The sequence below is a fragment of the Manacus candei genome, unplaced genomic scaffold (assembly GCF_025592945.1).
Source record: "Manacus candei isolate 608988 ecotype Guabito, Panama unplaced genomic scaffold, ASM2559294v1 h1tg000047l, whole genome shotgun sequence".
Lineage (NCBI taxonomy): Eukaryota > Metazoa > Chordata > Aves > Passeriformes > Pipridae > Manacus > Manacus candei.
In genome coordinates, this window is record NW_026138095.1 from 3,759,058 (window position 1) to 3,779,026 (window position 19,969).

The window sequence follows — 19,969 nt, forward strand, 5'->3', positions numbered from 1 at the left end:
GCCTGAATATTTAGAAGATAAAGTGCCATAAAAACAGAGATGCAAGTCACACGGGAACATACTGAAGTGCAGCTACAAAATCACAGGTGTTGATAGATTGTATAACACCTCCATGGTTCCTCATAAATCAGTGATGCTTAATGCAGTGGGATTAATATTTGTAACATCTACTTCATCAGCCCATCTGTTTTGTACCTGCTCAGCATTTGGGCCCTACCTCTGGATCTGAATTAGAGCTGAATCCCCAACCCATTAGGGATTAGGGTGATATATTGTGTTATCTCCAAGTGCTCATGAGCAACACTTTGTCTCTTAATTGAGCATGTTTGTCATGTGTTATTAAATAACCATCAAAAATAACCATCAAAAACTGTCTTAGACTGTAAGTGCCAGCCACTCTGCCCTTCCACCTCCACTAACCCAGCCTTGTGTGAGGGGGCATTACCAGCTTACTGGCAATTACTGACTATAAATGTTGTGGCAGTCATGAGCTCAGAGGCAGTAGGTCAAAAGCATTTCTTCATATTTGTCAAAGACTGAATGAGAAAGGATTTCCTTTCCTCTCTTTGTCTTAGGAAGTCTAGATTTGTAAATATTAGGGCTGCAAAACTGTTCACATCTTGTCCCCATCCATGTTACCAAGTGGCTTTTTTGTGTGCCATTTTTAATTTTTGACTGTTGTGTTTTAATTTTCTATTTTTTTTTCTATTTTATAAGGGATTTCCCACCTGCTCTGACTCAGAATTCTGTCTCTAGGGAATCTTTCATGTGAGGGTCTCCAAGTACTTTAGAAAACATTACTTAATTTTCCCTTGCGAGGAGATACACGGCAATTTTTATCTCCATTTTACAGCTGAATAAACAGAGAGATTAGGTCATTCATTTAAGGGAACATGTTTAGAGAGTGACAGCACTGGGAACAGAGTTTCAGAATCCTTGGTGCTGGGCCTGTGTGCTGTACTCATTTTTCACAGTGAAAATCCAAATACCCTTCACACTAAGGTGGGACGAGGCCCTTCGTGCAGGATCACCTGGCAGCACCATGAGAAAAAAAAAACCAGTTTATTTTAGGGCTGAACCCAAAGGCCACAAACATTCTGGAACAGTGTGAACTGGACCTGTAACAAGCTGCAGAAGCTGCTGCATAAACCCCCTCCTGCCCTGCCCAGGTGTGAAGGGGATTATCACACCTCTCACCATCCCTGGTTTTGACACAACAGAAGGTGTTATGTCCTAGAAGGGTGTTTTGTGAGCTGTGCTGTTAAACTCCAGGTAGGTACAGCAGAGCTGTAATTCAAAGCACTTAAAAGGCTGTAATGCCATAAAGTGGGAACTGCAATAAAGTGAGATGTGATTGAAAGGCTGAGCTGAATTAGCCAAATCATCTGCAAGCACCCCTTAATCTTGCAGTCCACCTGCTCTTTTATGCATAACATTCTACAGTTTCAGTTATTCTTGGAAACATAGGACCAGTTTATTGTTTTAATCCCGTCTGTTTTTCCTGACTGATCCACAGGAAAAGTGTTCCAGTGAGATAAGCAGTGCATCCCAGAGCAGTGCAGTGCTCTGGACAGCCACCTTACAGTTAATGTAACATTAACTTGGACTGGTGATAGGCTGTGTGATTGTGAGGTGGCAAAGGATGAATGCAGTGGAGAATCCCTAGGAAATAGCTCTGTTCTTCAGAAGTACTTTAATTTATATTAACATGAGTATGTTAAATGCCGGTTGTGAAAGATGTTGAACATTATTGCTGGGGGCAGAAGTTGGTTTACCATTCTGATCTTCACCCTGTTTGACTGTTCTTTGAGATTTCTGAGCAAATGCCCACAAGTACAATCTATTTCAGGAAGTCAATGGATCAGACAAACGTGTCCTCTGGGGAAATTACAGGAGTTTGGGAATTGGTGTCAGCCACACTGTTTGGCAGATTTAACACCAAAGGCCTATGTAACATTTTATTGTTATTTGTTTGTAGGTAACTATTGTGGTTTGGGGTTTTTTAATTAGAATTTAGTGCTTCATAGGCAATCTTAAGGGGTTGTGTGTGCATTCCAGAAATTGTGGCCACTAGAGAGAGAGCTGAAGCACTGTCAGTAGTTGTTATGTCTGATGCAATTCTTTGTGACTGAGTTAAAACATTTCCCCTCTTCATTTTTTCTGGCAGCTCTCCCTGCTGTCCCCAGTAAGGCAGATGCCACATCAGTAACAAACTCTTGTATTTTGAGTTCCATAGCTACTGCTTGTCCTTATCCCAATTCATGAATCTATGGTGCAGATAATGCTGAGTATCTGTCATTATTCCTTCTCTTTTTATTCTCCTGCTGCTGTCTGTGTTGTCTTCTGTTACTCTCATTTGAGTGCCTCCATCACACTATGGTAGACCCCTCAGCCTCTCTGCTGTGCTTTCCTTGTTCTGAGTGCCAGGCCTAAGGAGGTGGTTTTACATTAGAGATTAGACAGAAACAAACTGTCAAATGCACATTTCAAATCCCACAAGACCTGCACATGGTTAACTGCAGTTAACTCATTTGCAGTAGGAAAAGCAGGAAATTTGTGAAATTCAAGTCTAGTCAGGTGTATTTTGATTGAAAATCAAATAATGGTCCTGCAGATAATGTCAGTCTCTAGTTGGATGCTGGGTTTCCTCTGCTGTAATGAGAATTGAAGGAGGGTGCTGATCACTTTGTCTCAGAGATAAGAAATTGTCCTTGCACTGTTATCAAAAGGTTAGTTTAATTCAGTGACATAGTGTTCAGAAAGTTCACCCAGGTATTGATTTAAAGCCTTTTTTAGAGCAATAGGTTGTTACTTTAGTATTTTATGTAAAATACCTAGAGCAGCTTCAAGCCTCAGCTTTAAATCAAACCTTACATCCCCATGGGAATTTGGGGAGTGGTCATAACGAGTGCCAGTCAGGTCAGTAACACCTTTGTCTAAAAGTCCTTTAGACTTACCAGGATAAACTAATTTCCTTCAAATACTGCTTTCTCTGGTTGCTCTATGAAAATGCCAAAGTTTACTGTGAGCCAGGAATATCCAGCCCAGTCCCGGAGTTGTTGCTTTTTGCTCAGAAAGAACTGAGACAGTCCAAAACTTAAGCAAAACAGGCAATTGCCTAAATCAACAGCCTGCCAAGAATGACAGAATGGCTGTGGCCCTGCTGCCCATGTGCCTCTGCTGGAGTCCCAGAGGTGCAGGCTGGCAGCTCTTCCTGAGGGAGGGTCAGGATGTGTCACACACCGAGTGCAGCTCGTGGGTGGAGGCTCTTTTAGACGTGATTTATTTCCATCACACCTTTCATCTTCCCGAGGGGCAGTAGGGGCAGGAAGTCCAAGCATCTCCATACTGGTTCTTTATCTCAGCTCCAGCCCTTCCCTCAACACTGATCCCAGTTCTTGGGGTAGCACAGTTCTGTTCCTATTGCTGGGGAGACAAGAGCCAACTCCAGGTCACAGATTTCCTTACATTTTTCCAGGGCACTTCCTGTGACATACTGGGACGTTCTTGTTCCTTCAGTGAACTCTGTCTTTGCTCTGTGTCAGACCCAAAGCTCACAGAAGCTCTGCACTGCTCTGTGTGTGCACTGAATCGAGCTTATAGTGCTTATTGCAAGATAACAATTCCTGATTTCTTATTAGGAAAGTGGGAATCTAGTGGACAAAATGCAGAGCCAGCCTTTATGCTGCTAAGTGTGGAAAAGTGAACTGGTCACTTGGAAGCAGTTGCAGCAGTGAGACAGGAAATTCAAAGAATCCTACAGCAACCAACAATGTACTATGGAAAAATAAATATATCCCAGTGGAAAGAGGCATGAGAAATCCCCATTGCACTCAGTGGTTTGGAACAAACTATTTGAAATCAGCTCTAGCAATCAGGAAATCTGCTCAAATACTTTCCTGCTCCTGAAGCTCAGGCTTAAAACCTCCATGCTTAGCCAGAATTTCCCACTGGGTGCCTTTTCCAGTGTAGAGAAAACTCACAGTGTCTTGGGATTCACTGTGTTATTCAGAACTCAGGCTTTATGAGCACAGGCAGTCCAAAATTATGGAAATGACTTGTCCCTTCTCCAAAATAAAAACTCTTTGGATCTTTAGGTTTCTAGACACGTTCTAGACCAAAGCCTGTATCTGTGAGACACTGAGTCCAGAGTCAAATGCTCACAACAGCTCCAGCCAAAAATTAGGCAGAGCCAGATGGTTTCAGTAAGGCACAAATATGCAGGGAGCTTCTGGCCTTGCTTGAACCTCCAATGCAAGGCTGAATTTCATGCATGCCCTGTGTCAGAACTGCTCCCAAGCTGCCTGCCAAGATCCTCTGTTAGAAGCTACTGCTCCAGTGAAGGGCTTGGCAGAGTGTAGTGTGTGTGTTCCTGCAGTTCAGCACCTTCAGCTCATGATCTGACAGCTTGGCTTTCACCAGGGTTGGAGATGGGTTGGAGATGGATTAAGAATTGCAGCTATTTAGGCTCATATTCTCTTCTCCATCACCTGTAGCAACAAGAAATGATGGAGCAAGTGGAGATGACAGTGTCTTAAATTCCTGCTATTAATGTGCTCCTTTGTAAAAATGTGGCCTTTGAATTTAAAATCCCATCAACTAAAAGCAACAGCAAGGGTTTAAATCTGTCAGAAATCCACAAAAACACCCACCTTTGTTAGACTTGGGAATATTTTAGAAATCATCAATATCAGACCTTCATCTCCGAGTCTTTTCACAAAATATGCAGCTGCTTGTTTGCCCTTCTTTGTATATGACTAGAACCCAGCATATCTCCTTTCCCTCTTTTTGGTAGTAAGGGAAAGCCAAGTATAATGAAAAATCTCTCTATTTCATCACAGTAAAATCAGTAAAAAAGTGAAAAAACCTCATTAAAAGAAAAGAAACAGAAAGGCTGTGAAAAGATTGGCACAGCAAAGAATCAGAAAAGCACTGTATCACTGTGCTTTTAGTAGTGGCTCCCTGCTGGTTTACCTGGTTGGTGCCTGTTAGAAATCCCCCAGGACACAGATCCTGACATTCTTCTGGCACAGATGTGACACTCAGGGAGGAAGCCACCCTAGTTTGGATCTGGGTGACAGGTAACAAGGAGTTGGAATATCTGTCATTGTGACCCAGAAGCTTTGAGCAGCCAACATCCCGTCGTTTGAAGTTGGGAATTTACACAGAATTTCTCATTTCCTCCTTCCTGTGAGCACAATACACTGTGACAGAACTAAATGACAGCTTGTTAATACCTCACTTCATAAACCTGATGTATAGTTTTGTCTACTTAAAGCCAGGCTTTGATGTAGCACTGGGTCAAGGGTGGTTTTGTTCACTTCTGTCGGCTTTCAGGACACAAAAAGCTTTTATGTGTGTTCCACGTAGTTTTTAATTTTGTTTCTTATCAAAATGGCTAAACATATATGGATCAATCTTGCCAAACATTGAGATCAATTTTGTACTGAAATTTGGTTTGTGCACTGGTACAAGGTGCTGTTGTCACTTCAGTTTTTAATCCTTTGCCTGGACTAATAGTTCTGTGTAGAACTGTCCTGGAGAAAATTCATAATGTACAATGGCAGAGACCTTCACCTCTGTTTCCTGGTTACTTCTGCTGAAAAGGGAATCTCTAAAACACCTTTATAAAGGTCTGGTTATGGTAGTAATACTCTGCATAATATTAATTTAATGATTTCAGAGAACTTTTCAAAATTTACAGAAGTGTGCTGCCTATGGGAGGGCTGATGTTAGTATTTGCTATTTAAAAACTAAATACTTAGAAAAAAACATAGATTCAGACACTATCCCATATTTACAGAAAAAAATACTGGCAAGATTAACCCAGAGCCCCAGTCCAAACCCTCTGCTTTGAGCATTAGATGAATTTCCTCCACACAGCCTTGCTCCACTGAATTTTATATATTTTCCAAGAAAATACCCTTCAAGATTCAGCACTTACTTTTGTCATGTGTGAAGTATCTTAACAGAAAAGCACTTTCAACAGGACTTGAACTCCTCTCCTAAAACTGGAGTTCCTTTCAGAGGGCAAATATATATTTATTGAATGTATTCTGTGAAACTTCTGAATAGCTAAATCCACTTGTTTAAAAAAACCCCTAAGATCTAATCTTAAGGTCACTGACCCTAAATGGAAAGAGCCTGCTGGCTCTCAGGCTTTATTGGGAACGAGCAACTTTGTATTAATAAAATTTCAGGTACCTTTGCAAGATCTTATTTGGCCCTGAAAATTGTATCCTACACCGGATTTCTGCAGTACGTTATTTTCCTGGCAAGGAATTGGATTAGGAAGTATAATGCTCCTGAGAACTTGCCTCTTAAAGGAAGACTCTCTTGTCCAGTAACAGCTCGTACCCTCGGGAGAGACTTCTGCTCTAACCCATAATCAAAAACCTGTCAAACAGGTCAGTGTGGTCTTTGACATGTCTGGTCTCACCCCTGTACTTGGGTTAAACTAGAGCTTGGATAATCCTTAGGTCCAGAGCTGGGCTTAGTTGTAGGTAGCAATTTTACATCGTTTCAACGTGAACAAAAAGGTTGAAGAACATAAACCTGCATTTTCTGGAACACAGAACTCTGCAACGTGCCATTTTGTAATTTGTGTGTTGTGTTTTATTTTGCAGATTCTATGGAAAACAGGCATTCTGTAAGTATATGGTTTATGCAATTAAATGTGGTGACAGATTACTGTGTATCTAGTGAGACAGTGCTCAAGTGTTGCTGTGGTTTCATTGCTTATTTGTTGCCCAGGACCTTTACAGGACAGCTAAGGGGCAATCTCTTCGTGTATATTCTTACTTAATTAGCCTTTCAGTCCCACATTTCTAGAATGATCAGCTCTAAAACCCCTGGGATGGACTGGTGTTTGGTGGTGCTGGTGCAGGAGGGAGATGGCAAATAACGATCTCCCAGGAATTGGTGTTGAACACCTGCACAGCTCTGGATATGTGCCACAGATATTCCTGCTGGCAGGATGGTACAAGGTTGGCATGGCTGCTGCTTCCTTCAGGTTCCTGATGGACCTGAGGAACTCGAGATTTGCATATGAAAACCTGCTGAACTGGTTAATGTGACACTGGGGACAGAGCTGTTGTTCCAGTTGCCGGGTGTTCTCCTCAGGATGTGCCTCTGGATGTGCCTGTTGACTGGGATATCCAAAAAAGGCAGGTCCTTCCTAAGGTGTGAGGAGTCAAACTAAGGAGGAATCACTCCAACCTGCAGAAGTCACTTCTATTCACTATTTATGACTGTTTCCTCCTGGATGTGTTTCCATCCACTGGTACAGCAGGTGGGGTGACTCCAAGGGAAGCTGCTAAACTGAGACTGTAAGAAATTTTGAAGGCAAACAGTTTTTTATTGCAGAGCACATTGCTGGGTCATGGCTGGGTCAGTTGTGCTGCTCTAACCAAGAACTGAGAATAGTACCATCCATATATGGACCATCTCAGCTAAAAAGCTTTGGAGTTTTGTGAAGGTTCTGTAGGTGGTGAAAAGCTTCATAGTGCTAAGGAGCCAGTGAAAAAATATGGATTTTGTTTAAAAATCCAAGGAATGTCTTGAATGAGCTGTTACTCTGCTCTCAAGAGATCCGAGAGGCAGGGAACTTACTTTTCAGGAGTACTTTTATGACTGTTAGAGAAGCTCTCAAATGCAACCTCAGACTATGCAGAACAGGTTTTTTTTTTTCTACCATCCACTTTGTGACTTTGGAACTTGTAGTTCAAAAGAAAAAAGGAGAGACCCATAAATAAGAGTCACAATAGCACAGCCTACGTCAGCTTATGGCATCCCTGTGAGTTTTGAAAGGCTCCATCAGCACTCCCATCCCACGGGACACACAAGCAGCCCATTGTATTATTTACAGACACTGGCAGTGCACTGAAGGTCACAGATTGCCTTACAATAAACAGACTCGTGTTAAAACAGGCCAGGAGGGTTTATAGTATCATTGTCTTTTTTAGTTTAAGGGTTTGTTTTTATTCTTTGCTCTCGATTTTCTAAAAATATGTTGAGCTGAACCCTCCTCTGGGCTGTACCAGGAATTCCTTGCAGAAGAAAGTTTGTCCCTGTCCAACACAAAGTAAAAAATGCTCAAGAAAGGCTGTGACAGACATCAGTGTAAGCTCAGGGAGGAGATTTTGTTTTCTTTTTTCCACAGCCTACCTAATTTATAATGGACACGGGATAAAAGATAGAAGTTTTATGAAGTTTTTTTTTTTTGTTCTTTTTTCCTGTGGTCTTAAGTGAGTAAAATCTCTCTCTATGGAACTATAATGGAACAGTCAGTGAAAATGCACTGGCTACCCTGTAAATAACTTTCATAATTATTGGGCTATTAAAGCTTGCTAAACCAGACAATCTATGAGGTAATGGTAGATTCAAGGAAGAAGTGTCAGCTGAGGGCAGTGTTTTCTTTGTGTTTCTTTTATTATTCTCCTGTTAACAGTAGAAAAGTAATAAAACTGTTTTGTGAAACTAATCCCATTTTCAGAAATACCCCAAAGAAAAGTCAGTTTTTTAACACTTCACATCTCTACTTGAGGTTTCCTGGAAGTAGCTTTACTCAGTTCACATCTGAGACATTGTCCCCCCCTTTGCTATACTGTTCATGTACTAACATAGTAACTGTTCCTTTTTTTTAACATGTATTAGTGCTTTAAAGTACACAGCAAAAAACCAGAGCCCTGTTCTATTCACAATATAGCCTGTGGCAAAAAGCAGCACCATGTTGGATGGAGAGATGAATTTTGTTATAGATTTTCCATCCCCTCTATCTGCCTCTCACCACTTTTCAGGCAGCACAGAAGAGGCAGGGAACTACTAATGTGCTTTTTATCATTATTTTCTAGAAGCTATTTTTTTTCTGTAGCTCATTTTCACACAGTGCTTGACTGTGATGTCTCTCAGAGGTTTGGTCCAAATGAGGGGTTGTTGATCCTACTCATGAAAAGGAAAATGCTTCTTATAAAGTGATCAAGTGGCTTAGACTTCCTCCCCAGCTGTTCTGCTTCTTGATAGTCAAATTAAGTATTTGGCTCAGAGTTGAAGTTGCTTTTAATGTGCTGCTCCCTTACTTTGTGAGTGAAAGGAGGCCTTCAGGTGGTCAGCTGGCATCTTAATCACATGGAATGCCAGATGGATTCCCTAGTATAGTGGCCTGTCAAAAAAACTTGTGGAATTTGACTCTATGTAGGATATAATAGATGTTCCAGAAGTGTGGGGCAAAGGACACCCCAGCAGAGAGGAGTGTTTTTGTAAGAGCTGTTTTCAGAGATGGGAGGACATGCAGCCTTTTTGTTTCAGTAATGATGGTGGAGGCTCAACATCGGATCCTGATGTCCTTTTTACTCCTAAAATCAAATAATGTGGATTCCACTGCTCAGATAAAGTCTGTTAACACTCAGTTCTGCAATGCTCTTCCAGAAGTCACGGGCAAAACACTCTTCTCTGTGGAGAAGGAAGATGTAACAAATCATTTTAATGATTGCCAGCCCTGCTTTTGTGCGTTTGCCCTTACACAGTTTCTGCCAAAATAAATATAATCCAGCAGGGAAATCTAGGAAATTTGCTTCATCTTCACTGAGAGACAATCACAAAATTGAGCTCAGGCCTTTAGTAAACACTGTGTACTGACAGCAAGTGTTGTGTTATGCATTCAAAATGTTTGTGTTATGTCAAGAAAGGTTCTAGAAAAGCAACTAGTTTGAATTACTTGAATTGTGTAAAGGCCCAGCTGCAATACAAGTTGTGACTGACTTGCAATCCAGAGTACCTTGAACCTGAATGTCTGGGACTTTTAGGTCATTTAGAAAGGAACCTAAAGTTTTATGTTGGGGGTTGCTTCCCTCCATCTCCTCCGTTTCAGAAATTTGTATCTTAAATGCCATCCATAGGAAGTATTTGCAAAAGAAATGAATTACTTAGAGAGGAACTGGGAGGAGGTTTCCTTCCTGAAATCAGAGCTGGCAATCTTTCTAAGTTATTTAATGGTCCCAGTTTCTGAAAACATATTGAAGGAAATATCTTGACAATGAGATAGCCACTTCGCCAAATCCTAATTGGTATTGTGTCAAATTTACCTCAGCAGAACGTTCTGACTTCATATCTCCTCCTCTCCTGCTCCCTCTTAGCTGTGTGTGTGTGTTTGTGTGATTCTGTCCTGGGGGTGCAGGAGGACTGGCAGCCTTGGCCAGGACATCATGTACTTTTAGCTGCCTGTTTGCTCAGCCTCAGCGTGTGCCCTCTGAGACAGAAACCTGTACAATTTACATCCATTTGGTGCAATTTCTAGGTGTTATTCAGCTACTTTCTCATCTTGCTTGAGTGATCCCAAAAGTATTTTCTCAGTGGTAAAGGAACTCACGTTTCCAGCACAACACAGCCAGTTCTGAAGGAGGAGCTGGCATGTGTTTAACTGTGCACAGTGACATGGCACAGTAGTTTCAGACAGGAAAGGAAGATGAAGGATGTGTCCATTTAGAATTGGGGGGGGGGAGATTTCAGGCAGTCAGGATATGAAAAACAAGGTGATACTCTGAAATAAACACTGAATTATAAACCAGGAATTCCTGCCTCTGAGTCATGGGGCAAATCCTTTGGGGGTAAGTCCACAAAAGGAATGAGGCGCCTCGGTGCTGACAGACTAAACTATTAGGTTAGAGGCCACCATGTACTCTTAGAAATTTCTTGGAGGAAGACTTGCTTTGGCAACCAATGTCAGGAAAGACTTGACAGTTGTGAATCCCCAGTGGACAGAATTATTTCTGTCATATAATGTGAAAACAATGAAGTTTGGGATCTCTCTCTGCCCATTCCCATTGGCTGGACTGCTCCATCTGCACGCTGCTTGTTGTGGTTCCCAGTGCCAGGTTTCTGTCCCTGCTGTGTGCTGGAGATATCCTCTTCCCAGCAGCCAGGCTCTTGGAGGAACATGGTGTCCCAAAGCTGAACACTGTGTTGCTCCCTGGGAGACACCAGCCTTAGGAAAAGGTTTTCCTTCTCACAAACTGAAGCTGAGGATCTGATTGTGGCAGCTGAACATCTCCTAGTAAATATGGGATCTGACTTCCAGATGTCTTGAGTGCCAGCAATTCCCTTAAAAATCCAACTTTTAAAAGTAAATACCCGCTTGCAGATGTTGGTGATTAACAGCATTACAGTCTAACCTGTAATTGTTGACCTAAATCTCCCACTGTCTTATTTCCTTTTATATCTGATGAAGATAATACTAATATCTCCCCAGGGAACTGTGAACATCTATTAGCTCATTGTGCAGCATTCTAAGGAATATGTTATAGGGCAAGAGGGTAGGGACACATTTATACTCACACCTTGTTTTCTTCTTTTTTACTCTTGTTGCCAACAGAGAATATCAGGGCATCCTGATGCTACTTAGAACAGTCATCTCAAAGATCAGCTGGGAGAAGAAAACAAGCCAAGATGGAAGATGTTGCAAATGTTTCAAAGGCTCTGCAGCAGTTATTTATGAGTTTGCCAGACTCTTCTTTTCAAAGTTTATTTCCTTAGGGGGAACAATAGAGATGTTCCTAAAGCATTTAATGGAAAAAATTGCGAATAAAAATTCTCATAGGAAAGTGGCTCTAGAAACCACTGACCCAGGTTCTCATTTTTATTTTCTCCTGCTAATGCAATTTTGCCTTTTTTTTTTGCCTCCAATTCATCATTCTCTGAGGAAACAAAAGGGGAAGTTACAGCTGAGGAAGCACATTTCTACAGTGCAGTGACTACTGGGATGCCAGTAGGACGTAGAAATATCTAAGCTTGCTTTGAACTTGCTACCTTGGTTATCAGTGACACTTCTGTGGCAGAGCAGAGCTCAGCACAGCTTGGCCAGCCATGGATGTACTTTCTGATCCTGCAGCTTGTGCTGAACTCCCTGTGCTGCAGCAGCTGGACTGCTACCAGGCTTGGAGCCAGCTCACTTATAGCCCTGGGGATGCTTCACTGCAGGGAGGGCCTGACAGAAGAGAGAGCTCTGGGTGCTCGAAAAACTTGAATAACTGTTGGGAGATTCAGACTTTACCAAGTGCTTCTATCAGGAGGGGCACAAATAGTCTTTATTCTTTGCTAAACTGCTTTTCCCCTTTAGAAGGTCTGGTGCTTGTTGGTTAGTTTGGTGTGATGGTTCTTCAAGAAATGATTATCCATCACAGTTGTTTTGGATGATTCTATGATAGGTCTTCAGGGAGTGGATATACTGCACCCAGGTCAGTGAGTTTATACCTGAAAATCCTGTTATGTATAATCCTTATTCCTTTGATTTTAGGAGCGATCTGAAGTCATACTTGTGCCCAGTTTCTCCAGTATGGAACTCCATACCTAACCTTTTTCTGTATAGCATGATAAACCACTAACATGGATCCAGTCTGGACCTGGATCTAATCTCTGCAGCCCATGTTTATCTCAGCTGCATTAGTTTAAAAAAAGAACATAAACCAGAAAAAATGCTGTCCCTAGCCCCATAACCAGCTGGCCTTTGGCACTGCAATTGCTCTCCTTTTCTTACTGCAGATTAAATTACTACAAGATCTGGGCCACAGGTAAGAAGGTTCTCATTTTAATTAGAAAATAGTGAAGGAGAGGCCATGGATTGTGTATACATACATAGTTACTGCTTTAAGCATTGCATCAAGGGTGCAAAACAACCACAAAACACAAAAGGGTTTTATATCCTCATTCCAAGTGTTTAAATTTTCAAGCTCCAGTTACTGGCTAATATCTCTAATTTATTGTTCCCTGTGAAAATGTTGTTTGTATCACAAGCCTGTCACAACTGACTGACTTCACAGCTCTTTCTGTTGACAAATGTTCCTTCAGCATCCCACGAGTGTCCATGCAAATGCCTTAGTATAAGGAATGTGAAAAGGTATTTTAATAAAGAAAACTCTGAATTGAACCTTGCACTGAATCTTGCATGTTCATGTTAGTGACCACTTGCAAAGGAATGACTGTGAGGTTTTTTATTAGTGATGAGCCACACAGATCCATCGTATGGATTTGCATATGGAATTGTCATCTCTGCACCAAGTGATTCCAGGCACTCAGAGCTGGAGTTCAGCAGCAGGTAAATACACTAAATTGTTTTAAGAATTCAGTGTGGGAGTTCACATAAGTATTTTACTAAAGTACAAATGTAAAAGCTCCTCCACAAATCCTTCCCAGCCCCTGGCACAGCTCGGGAATGCTCTGGTTTCTGGGAAGTTTCAGAATGTCACTTGGGCATGATGGAGCTGCAGTGGGACAATTCATTGCTCGCTTTCAGCTTGTCTCTTGTCTGGAATAATCCTAAATTATTTTAGATTTAGTCTAATACAAGTTGTTTGCCCTACTGAAACATATGTGAGCTATCCATTTCTCAGAGTGCTGTGTGCTGCTTAAGCCCTTCTGTTTTGTCTTGCAGATAACAAAAGTAATTCAAAATATGGGACATTAGATCAGCAGATGTCTCCAGTGAAGACAAGGTAAATGGGCCCATGAAGTAAACAGCTACGCAAGGAGACCCAAAGTCCTGATATGAGCACGTACCAAAAAAAGCTTTATTATCCCATAGGAAACATTTGGGAAGTAAGTCTTGACTCTGCTACTGAAACAGACTGAAGCTCAGGTTAGAGCTCAAACAGTATGGGATTGAAAACAACCAAACAAAATTCAGATTTCAACGTTGTCACCGAGTTGAGCTCAGCAAATATAAAATGAGGTGTGTGGGTAAATATTTACTTTCTGAGCAGGGCAAAGGGATGGCCCATGCCCAGGCCCTTTGTGCCATGCAGTGCCTTGTCCTTTGGGATGGACATCCCCAGGAGCTTTGTGCCATGCCTTGTCCGAGCAATTCCACCAGCAGCACCACATCCTGCTTCCACCCAGCATATTCAGGGAAAGCCTTACCCACCACACGGCCTCACTTGGGTAACTTTGGAATATTTCCACTATGACAGAGCTGAGGCTTTAGCGGTGAGACACAGAAATGCTTCAAACGGACTCTTCCTCCTTGCCGCTGTTTGTTTGTGGGTTTTTTTTTTGTTTGGTTGGGTTTTTTTTTAAATTTTTAATTTTTTTTTTTTTTTTTTCATTTCCAGCCGCGTGTTTTCTCGTGCGGAGGGTGCCTCTGTGCTCCCTGGGGGGTGTTTGTGCCGGTCCCTCCCGGGACGTGCCGGGCCCGGGGCAGCGCCCTCAGCGCCGCCGCTCCCGCGCTGACCCCTGGTGGCCGCCGGGGGAACGGCGGGTCCCCGGGCCTGGGGGGTGTGTGAGGGGAAGGCCCCGGTGCTGCGATGGCTTCCCGCGCTTTTAATTAATAAATAGACTGAGCCGCTCTTAAAAAAGGTATTAAGCCATTAGAGAGCGTCCAAAGGAGGGCAGCGAAGATGGTGGAGGGCCTCGAGGGGTGGCTGAGGGCACTTGGTGAGTTCAGTCTGGAGGAGACTGAGGGGAGACCTCATTGCAGTTCCAGCTTCCTCGTGAGGGAAGAGGAGGGGCAGGCCCTGAGCTCTGCTCTGTGGGGACAGGGACAGGACCCCTGTGTCAGGGCAGGGTCAGGTTGGATCTCAGGCAAAGGTTCTTCCCCCAGAGGTGGTTGGGCACTGACCAGGCTCCCCAGGGCAGTGGGCACAGTACCGAGGCTGCCAGAGCTCAGGGAGTGTTTGGATGATCCTCTGGGGCACAGGGTGTGAATCCTGGGGATGGTCCTGTGCAGGGTTAAGAGTTAGGCTTGATGATTCTTGTGGGTCCCTTCCAGCTCAGCACATTCTGTGCTTCTGTGAAGAGTTTCCTAAATGCAGTGTAAACCTCCCAGCCATGGCTCCTTCCCCTCCTCCACAGGTTAGTGACTTGTTTGTAAATGCTGAGGCACTACTTTGAGCAGAGTAAATATCCTGTTCATCGGTGGGTGATAAACCTCACGGTTTATTTACTTTTCTGGGGTGTTATGTGCTTGTTCCACCTGCTGCTTTATGAGATTGGTTCTGTTCAGGTTCTTTATGCTGCAGTTCATCCCTAAGCTTGTCTTGCATCATGAGCCCACAGCTTCTGGGGGCAGGGAAGAGAAGAGGACAAGGAACAAGGAAAGGAGAGGACAGGAACAGGGAAAAGAAACAAAGTTTGAGAAAAACAAAGCTATCACATGTAAAACAACAGCCCCCTCAGTTAAACTAGAAATCAAACTGAAAGTAATAAAGTATCAGTACAGATTTAAAGTGCTAGCACATTCTGTTATTTAGAATGTCAAGGCCTTTCTAAGTAGGCTGGTGAAAGCAAAATAAGCATCACTTTTGCTGTTATTTGGAAGGTAATAAGCAAGTTGTCATGTCTAAAGAATCACAAAGAACGGGGCTTTATTGCCTTCATGCTTTGAAATGCTCCACTCTAAATCACAAGTCTTCCCATTAGAGAGACTTGCTTAATGTAGCTTGCATGGGAAGCTTCAGCTAAATGTGAGCATTTGTATTTATACAGGTAATTTATTTTCTCACCAGCCACAGACATGCTGAGTGGGAAGGCTGAAAAAATTCTCACCATTACAGGCAATAATCACTGTAGTTAAATTTTAAATTTAATAGCAAAAGAAATCACAGTTTCCTCGGGGATGGAGTCACCTGCAAATCCTGATGACAGAGAAACAGAATAACAGCATGAAGCTGAAATGAAAGATTTAGCACAAAGCAGCAGAAGCCAAGGCAGCCACTGCAAAGGCACTCGGGCTCTGCCCCATCAATCTGGATCTGCAGGAGCGCTGGACTGTGTGAACTTCTAACGGCATGTTAGAAATGGACCTCACACAGTTCTGACCACACTCCCAAGGCCAAGAGGAATTCAGATCCAACAGGTATTGTTTGAGAGAAATCCCACAACTAAACTGTTACTTACTGTAAAGATGGAATCTGTCTCTGAAATGAATAGAGTAGTAATATATTTCTGTGTAATTCTGAAAGCATGAGGGTGGTAGATGAAATCAGGGTCTCCTTTTGAGCAATGAAAATATGACAGTTTTTTCACTGAACGAAAACCAGAAGTGACCAGTGCGACAGTTCATATTCCTCTGGTTACTGCCCTGATTTTTCTGTAGTTGTCTTTTTGTTTTAGTGTTTTACTCAGGAGATAAAAGGAGATCCTAAAATGAAAGCTTATTACAGTGAAGGAAAAAAATGAAAATAAGATGAAATGAAAGACAGAGAGGAGTGAGCAGAGCTGGGGGTGAGAAATCCTCCAGACTGTGGAAGGTTTGGGTAGAAACAACCCATCAGTCTGGTCACCTTAACAGATCCACACTTCACGGTGTTGGTGATGCTCTGGGGAATGTGCTGGGACAGAATCAGTGCTGTGGAGGTGGTATGTCACAAACATTCCTGTATTTGTAGTAGCCCTGTGACCACTAGGAGAAGCAGAAAATACACCTGTTAACAAAAAGCCCTGTTGCAGGTAAGGGCACCATCGATCCAAGAAGACAAAGGGTTCATTTTTGGTGCTGTTGGTGTGTCAGTCCTGTGTGGGGACATGGAGTCAGGAGGCACTGAGGGGCCTGTGATACACAGACTGAGATACTGGCACTGGGAATGTGTACTTCAAAAGGAAACATCCCATTACACTGGGATTTAGCTGACAGAACCCAAGCCCCCTTCAGTGCTTGCAGAGGAGCTGTGACTGCTGAAATCACCTGTTTCCACAAAGCACTGTCAACACTGCACAGGGAGAGCTAGGCTTTGAATCCTCTGCACTGGCTTCTTGTTTATCCACTGTTTAACTCCAGGCAGAGCCAAGTCTCCACTGTGACTGGCACAGTTTCACTTTGCAAATCAATGAGACAGTGCTACAAGGGCAGAAGAGTCTGGCCTGTGAATGTTGTGTTGCTCAGAGGTGATGAGCTGACAGCCCTGACTGGCTCTGTCCTCATGGAACTAATCTGTGCCAAACCCTGAGCTCCCCAGGGCTCCCACTGCCCTCCCAGCCTCTTTCCTAGTGGGATTTTCTGGAGTGGCTCAAGCTCCAACCAGCAGTAAACTGTGGAACTGTGTCATCTCCCAAGTGAAATCACCACCTTCCAGCCCCACCTTTTCCTTAGGGAACTCTCTGCCTCATGTGGGGATAAATGCTTCCAAGGCAGTGAAAATGAGAGCTGCTTGTCTTTCCTCAGGAGCAGAGAGATAGACAAGTTGACATCAGTGGGACAAAGATGAGGGGTTCATCTTAAATGGGCTGAGTCCTGGTATTACTGGAAGGGGTGAATTTGGTGTCTCTGCTTGATAACAGTCTGTGAGAGTGCAATGGAAGAAAAAATTGTTAGGTCTATTAAGTTGTGGTCAAGAGTGTAAGTCAATTAACAAAAATTGCGGCCACCCAGGTTATTAAATTAACATGAGATTGTCAATAGGAAATATAGATTGCTTTTGAATAAATGGTAATGATGAAAATCCCACAGTCTCCCATAATGCAAAGCTTAGTTTTGATTTTATTACTGTTTGAGTTGGTTTTTACATTTTTGTTTCAACTTCATGCTCATTAAAGAACGGGAGATTTAAAGAGCAAGACTTTCATATTTAGGAATGCTGAGAGCTGCAATATCTGTTATGAGGCAGAAGCTGGAGATGAGCTGTGATTCTGCAGAGTGATCCACGGCAGAGCTGGAATCAGGTAAAGCCAAGAGTGTCTGAGTGCAGTCCTTGCTTGCAAAATGCCAGATCCCATTTTCCAGCCACTGCCTGTGCCTGTGTCACCCAGGCAGGGAATCAGGACCTGACAGCCTGGATTGCTTCAGTTGCTTTGGCCAGTGCTTCCCATAGTCAGGTGAAATCCTTCATTGACACTCCCAGAACTCTGATTCTGTGGCCTCCAGATAAGGATTTAGTATTTTGCACTGCCCTGGACTCCTGGAAATGTTGGCATAGAGACAAGGAGAACAGCAGAGAACCACCTCAGTGAACCTGGCTCAGGGTATTCCTCAGGGCTGGAAGAACAGCTCTGACTGTACCTACAGCATGTGTTGGCACTGTGGAAAAACTGGTTCCACCTGAGGGTGCTGAGCCTCAAACAACCTCCAGGCAATGTGTCCACCCTGGCTGGGAGTCAGGGACCCTCAGGGAGCAGAGAGGGGAATTATGCAGCCTTCTGAAGAGAGATCCTGCCGGGGCGCTCGGGCACTGGCTGATCTCTGCAGGGGGATGGTATGTTCAGCATGACTGAAGGTATGAGCTGGCTCAGCCCTGCAGCCTCAGAACATTGTGTACGGTGGGTGAGTCCTGGTTAGTCATCGCTGGAGGGAGCCTGGGGCTGGCCTGACACACACCTGTGCTTTGTCGAATGAGGAACCCTGAGAGGGCTGTCTTTAACTGTCGTTATTTTCTTTCCCTTTCTTTTTTAAATCATATTCTTTTTCCTGAAGCTAACCTTCTCCCACTGAGTTGGTTCCTCTCTGACCGTTGCAGGATGAATCACCCAGTCCTACGTGTCTATCTGTATTCCCAGTGGGACTGTGGAAAGCAAACCTGACTAATGTCCCCTACAAGGAGACAATGATAATTGATGCTTTTTAATTACAAGTTTCCTGCATTATGCTCTAATTTTTCAGCTTATAATCATTAACAGTATAATGGAGTCTTAAGTAAATTGTTGCCTTTTCCTCTTGTGTAGCATATGTAGGTCAGATTTTCGTGTGTAACAGTTATTATCTCTGACGCATTAATGAGTGCAGTGACTGCCTGACAAAGGTCACATCTGTGTTTCCTTCACTGCCTATAAACACAGAGAGGGCTGTGTGCTCCCACCGACTGATTGTCCTGATTGCTCTGGTTTCTGGAGCCCGTTTCCACCGGTGCAAAATCACTTGGTAGCTGCTTTACACCTACTTTGTACTTCTGTCAGTGAAAGCCAAGGTTGAGGGCAGAGAAGTGCCAGCAGCCCTCATGTTCTCAGCACAGCAATCACCTTTCATGCATCCTTGGCTTTTCAGGCTCTGTGCACTTGCAGTCAAAGGGATGAAGGTGTTGCCTTTCCACGAGGAAATGAATGGAGCTTTTATTCCCCATCTTTGACCAAAGCACTTAGATGGTTTTAGGCCCAGCAGATTGTTTCCAATAGCAGGGAAAATTGATCACTTAGGTACTTTGACGCAACCCTTTCATTTACAAAGAAAGTACAAAATTCCATTTCCTTGAACAGAGGAGGAATCAGATGATATTTTCTTTCTCTGCATGCAGTTTCAGTCCTTTCAGCCAGCACTTGTCCAGAAGCACTTCAGCAGCCTTTTTTTGCTCAAGGTCATTCTTGCAGGGTTTATATGGCTCTGCCTGGTTTTGAGGAAGGCTGATCCTGCCAGACCCTGGGACTCACCATCACTCCAAGCACTGCCCTCTTCCTGCATCTTCAAAGCCAACCTTTCTCAGCTGGCAGAAACCTTGAATGCATCAGCTTCTCCTCCAGGTTTGCCCTTTTGCCTTTTTCTCGGGTGGCTGTTCCTTTCAGCTGCCTGCCTGTGTACAACAGCTTGGTTGTTCCTTTCACAAAGGAATAGCCAATGAAAGGCAACCTTAAACCTGTTGGGGTCATAAGCTTTTGCCTGAACTCTGTGTCTGGATGGAATTAGGGTTGGACACTCACCATGTGGCATTGTGCTGGTGAAAAAGTAAGACCTTTGCACATTTATTGTCAGTGACAACAGGAATATGTGAAGGAATTGGGGCAAGATGAGACTCTCACTGCCCAAGTGAAGTTTTTACTCCATGCTCCCCTTCCCACTGCAGAGAAATACCCTGCTGACCAATGAGCAGGATGCATTGCTAATACTCATTCGAGTTTCTTTGCATTCCTTGCCCTACTCATCATATTTAACCTTGGATTAATTTGTAAGGACCTACTCAGAGTTCTATTTAAGAGGGGAAGAAACAGAAAGGAAGCCTGGACATGGCGTGTTTTCTTGCAATATTGTCCTGGACAGTTTCCAACCTGTTAATGGATGCACACT

The 19,969-nt window shown here is 43.3% G+C and overlaps 1 protein-coding gene across 8 annotated transcripts in view; it reads left to right on the forward strand.

Annotated features, from left to right (window-relative positions):
- Nucleotides 1-12,919, forward strand: part of PECAM1 (platelet and endothelial cell adhesion molecule 1) — a 31,852-nt gene extending 18,933 nt beyond the window's left edge. For 6 of the 8 annotated variants that reach the window (XM_051797660.1, XM_051797661.1, XM_051797662.1 and 3 more), the window contains 2 exons: nt 6,627-6,649; nt 11,369-12,919. In XM_051797660.1, coding sequence (XP_051653620.1) covers nt 6,627-6,649; nt 11,369-11,398 — 53 coding nt within the window. In that variant the 3' untranslated portion in view covers nt 11,399-12,919. Of the gene's footprint in view, nt 1-6,200; nt 6,404-6,626; nt 6,650-11,368 lie in introns of those variants that run through there. The other 2 variants (XM_051797658.1, XM_051797659.1) reach the window with 1 other exon arrangement.
- Nucleotides 12,920-19,969: the final 7,050 nt, after the last annotated feature.